The sequence below is a fragment of the Sinocyclocheilus rhinocerous genome, unplaced genomic scaffold, assembly GCF_001515625.1.
Source record: "Sinocyclocheilus rhinocerous isolate Xijiao unplaced genomic scaffold, SAMN03320098_v1.1 scaffold220, whole genome shotgun sequence".
Classification (NCBI taxonomy): Eukaryota; Metazoa; Chordata; class Actinopteri; order Cypriniformes; family Cyprinidae; genus Sinocyclocheilus; species Sinocyclocheilus rhinocerous.
The window spans coordinates 176,686-181,653 of record NW_015666573.1 but is presented as its reverse complement, the minus strand read 5'-3'; the positions used below and the strand labels follow the sequence as shown (position 1 = coordinate 181,653).

Genomic DNA, 4,968 nt, shown 5'->3' with positions numbered 1-4,968 from the left:
TATATATATATATATATATATGTGTGTGTGTGTGTGTGGGCTATAGGATGAATAAAGAGTTAGAAGCTTAATATGTAATCAGTTATCTACTCGGTTATCTACTAGTATAACTGCTCTAACTCAATGTCGCTATGCTAAATACAGTCGTCCATTTGAATGCAAATACTTAATGCACATCTCAACTGTTCTCGATATTTAAAAGTACTTTTTAAAGCAAGTGGGGAATTCAACCTTTTAGGATATTAATATAATTTCACTCGCTCCCGAAGTGTACGCCCATAGCGTAGACATGAGTTTACGGCGCTCTCATATGGACGGTACAAACACGTCATGTGCATGTGATAGCTGTGGAATGTCAGTGTCATCAGAACATACAATGCGCCTTATAAGATAAAGGGCCGATATATATAAAGGCCTATATATTAAAAACACACACACACACAAACAGAGCTAACATATGAGTGCTTTTCATGAGAGTAGCATTTCTGTTTCGAGTGGGTTTAACGGTTGTTAACAAAGAATTGTTTTGAACCCTTGGACCTCTGTGGCGACGGGCGGAGCAACAAAAATGAGAAAAGAAAGCGAAAGTTAAACCTTCGTCCGGAGCAAAAACAAAAGATTACTCTGGTTTCTCACCTCAGTTTGGCAAGTGTCAATACCACAACTTTCCATCTGCAGACTACTCTGAAAAACGATGGACACCAGGTGGGTATTATTTGTAATCTTTAAATCAATACAGTTTTTTCCCCCTTAAGTTATAGTTACACAAAGTTAAGTAAAAAAAAAAAAAAAAACCATGTCGGAAGCATATTTCTCAAACAGAGAGAGAGAGCGAGTGTGTAAACAACGTTAAAGGTCTAAGTACGTTTTAACGTGAATTAAGATCAGTCTGGCGAAGTGTAAGGAATTAAACAATGTTTTCTTCAGGTTAGCTACGTTACAAAACACAACAACATGGAATGCAGAAAAACAAGTTAGCTAATTGTTACTTTCCATGTAGGCTAGCTAGTAGCTGTATTGTTTTTGGGTGTGAAATTTAATATAACTTCTATAAAGCTCTTATTGAATAACTTTGGGTTCTGCACTGTGAAAAATTATACACGATTTGTATTAATCTATTTAACTTGACACAATTTATTTGTTCTACTTGGCTTAGGTATATGAGTTTGATTTAAATTCAAAGTGGACCACAGTGAAACAGTTGACAGTTTAAAATAAATAAATAATAGGCTAATAATATGGCTCTATTATTGGTGGCGGTTTGCCAGTGTTTCTTTATTATGTTTGTCGACATCTGTTTCAGGCAAATAGAGTGATAACAAATTGTACAAATTGTTCAGTGGCAGATTCTTGAAACTATAATATCCATAGCATGAATCAGGTTGTTTTCCAAATATGTCATGGACTGAATTGCGCGTTTGTAAGAACAAAACCCAACCATGAAACTAAACACCCCACAACAAACTGTAGTCAAAAACTTAACCTAAATATTAAGATATTAGATATCTTAAGAGGAACTACAAAATAGCTCTTTTCAGAGTAGCTGTTTTGTATGGCAGCTTAGGATGACCTAGTAGTTTAAGCTGTTATTCCAGAACTGTTTTGAAATGCATTAATCACTTATTTATTCAGAGAAGAAATATAATTGCTACTAACTAAACTCCTCTGTTTTGATTCTATGACTCAGGGAACAACTACAGGAGCTCCTGTCACAGTATGTAGAGGACACACTCATCTGCATTTCGACAGTGAGGGACTTCTGTGACAAACAACAAAAATGGACCCTTCAGAGAGAGACAGAGCTGGATAATATTAGAGACATCAAGGACAGAGCAGACCAAGTCAGTCTTAAGTTTGACCATGTTCAGCGCTCCAAGAACAAAGCCAAGGCTTTTGGGGAATTCCTGTGGAGTGGTTTAACTCAGGTCACAGCTGACTCCAGATATCAGGAGCTGGAGAAGGAACTGGGCGCTGTCCTGAAGGACACACTTGAGGGGCTGGAGAAACTTGACCACTTTCTGGATGCAGTGGAGAAGCTCACAGTCACCTCACTGTTTGTCTTCACTGGACGGAGCTTCTTGCCAAAAGGAGAGAGTCCTGAAAGTGTGCGATCGGTCATCACAGCTGCCAGAATGGCCTCTCCTCTCCTCATCCACTTTAAACGAAATGCAGAAACCTTTTTCCTTCCTTCACTTAATAACCTGGATGTCCTGGCCTTTCAACTAGACAAATATATGCGTATTACTGAACAGATCTGTGCGAAGATGGAGAAGAAGTTAGTTTCTGACATTCTTGCAATGTTGATTTTAAAATGATATTGATCTGATTATATAAACATCTTAATACACAAATATTATTGAATCATCTCAGTGGTATTTACTAAATCATCTAAGGCTTTTTCATAATTTAATTAATTATTAATATTTTTATTTTTTTCTCCCAGATCTAAGAGTGTTTTCTGGTCTGACGATATCCATAGGTAAGTAATATAAATAATACTTGACTCTTTTATTTGACTTGTCTGTCATTATTCAATTATTGACCTAAATTGGCGAAATGCATAGTTTTACATGTAACGTGTGATTTAATATTTTACACGAATGACACCCTTTAAAAAAAAAAAGTAATTAAGAATGATATCAGATGTGTTTTATTTATTCTGCCAAAATAATTTAATAAATTCACGAATTTCACTTTTGTGCTATAGTAACTAAATTAGCAAATTTTTCAATTGATTTGCTTTAAAATATTGGCTGATGCATTATCACACTTTCTTAAGAAAGCATTTTCCCTTATCTTTCTGTGCAATGCGAACATCTTCATCTCTTGTGAAATTTGAGGTAAAGTAGGAAAACTGGTGAGTGTTTGTTAATCATACTGAAACTCTTTACAGATTTAAGAAGGGTGAGCCTGTAGTAAAGTTCAGCTTGATCTTAAGTGAGGATTCCATGCAAAAAATGCTTAATCATTTGAAGCAGTTGTGCAAAATAAGGTGAGACCTTTCTTTTTTTATCATGATCAGCTGTTTTCTTCACTCTCAGGTGCATTATCAATGGTGACTGTAAACTCTTATCTTTTATATTATCTAGGATGGACCAGCACACCAGGCTGACCTTCATTTTTCTGGAACACGCTCTGCATTTCATCGGTGTGTTCAGTCAGCGTCGCTCTAGAATGGAGCAGTTCCTGTCAGATCTGGAGGAGAGTGCAGTTCAGCTGGACAGGATGAAGATGGGGGCCAGTATCTCCACTGTGGCTGGCAGTTCAGTTGGGATAGCAGGCGGTGTCTTATCCATCGTTGGTCTTGCTCTTGCCCCCGTTACTGCAGGAGTGTCATTGGTTGTGACACTGACCGGTGTCGGTCTGGGGGTGACCAGTGGTGTCAATAGTGTCGTCACAGGTATCACTGAGGCAGCAGTCAACAACCACCATGGGAAAAATGCACAGAACATTTTCCAGAGATACATGAATGATGTGGGGAAGATTCTAGACTGTCTGGAGCAGGCCAGTAGCGAGGAGCGTTTAGAGGGACTTGATGTTGTAGATATGATGATTGGAGCAGGAAAGTTGATATCTCGTGCTGGAGGAGTGGCCAAAAGTATTGATGTCCTGGTAGATGCAGCCTCAGCTGTTAAAGTTCTTAAAAGTGAGGAGGTGATTGCAACTGCAGTGAAGGTCGGGCTCCAGGAGGCACAAAGTGCACGCAGCATTCCCAAACTCGCTGCAGACCTGCCCGACATTGGGCAGCTGGCGAAAGGGACACCACTAGCGCTCTCTAAGTCTGCTAGAGCTGGATTCATCACTCTAAATGCCCTCTTTATTGGCTTAGATGTCCTATTTATTTGCAAAGACAGTATAAGTCTGGCCAAAGGGAGCAAGAGTGAGGCTTCTCAGCTCATCCGCTCCAGAGCAGCTCTGTGGAAAACTGAGCTGGAGGCCTGGCAGAAGATCCACGATTCCTTATGCATAGGAATATGGAGGTTTAGGAAGAGCCAGGAAGTGTTGGAGCAACTGTTTCTGCCTTAAATGAGTTTTAGAGTAATTTGCTACTAAAGTACTTTTCAAGATTCAAGAAGAGCTGAGATGAACAAGAAATATTTGTATTTAAATGAATGAATGCAACCATTACAGTTAGATATTCTGTCCTGTAGCACTAATCAATTATCAACACTTGTCATTTCAAGCTGTCTGACTTGTTAATAATTCATGTTAGTAAAATGTAAGCTTTACAGAGATCTGCTCAATATATAGCACATAGTAAATTAATGTTAAAAATCATAACTTAAAAAAAAAAAAAAAGAGTCATTACATACTGGTCTAAGCTACGTCCAAGTTTAAAAATCTGTTTATTCTATACATTTGTACATAGGCTATGTTTTACATGTCAAAAAACATTTGTATATAACCGATTAAAAAAAATATTGCATTAATGTCTGTCTTATGTGTCGAGGACTTACGATTCATAATGGAGTGTTTATATTTTGGATAAGTAGTCTGGTTAGATCTCATCTGCTGATAGAAGCAGATAGATATCATCTTTGCTCTTAGGGTGGTGTGAGTTTCAATTGCTTCAGTTAAACACTGACAGATCAAGTGATGTGATAAAATGGGTGTACAGTCATGGCCAAAAGTTTTGGCAGTGACATAGAATCGTGTCAGCAGCAGTGCAGAGCTTGCTCAGGAATGGCAGCAGGTTGGTGTGAAAGCATCTGCACGCAAAGTGAGGCCAAGACTTTTGGACAACGGCCTGGTGTCAAGAAGGACCGCAAAGAAGCCACTTCTCTCCAAGAAAAATGTCAAATACAGACTGACATTCTGCAGGAAGTACAAGGATTGGACAGCAGAAGACTGGTGCAAAGTTATTTTCCAGGACATCTGGAAAATCGATTGTTCGGAGAAGAAAAGGTGAATGCTACCATGAGTCCTGTGTTGTGCCAACAGTGAAGCATCCTGAGACCATCCATGTGT

The 4,968-nt window shown here is 38.5% G+C and overlaps 1 protein-coding gene across 1 annotated transcript; it reads left to right on the top strand.

Moving 5' to 3' along the window:
* The first annotated feature begins 399 nt into the window (after window positions 1-399).
* Window positions 400-4,418, top strand: LOC107732904 (apolipoprotein L4-like). The gene is made up of 5 exons (XM_016544347.1): window positions 400-705; window positions 1,688-2,275; window positions 2,444-2,479; window positions 2,894-2,992; window positions 3,090-4,418. Exons 1-5 carry the CDS (start codon window positions 695-697, stop codon window positions 4,024-4,026), a joined length of 1,671 nt encoding a protein of 556 aa, XP_016399833.1. The 5' UTR covers window positions 400-694; the 3' UTR covers window positions 4,027-4,418.
* Window positions 4,419-4,968: the final 550 nt, after the last annotated feature.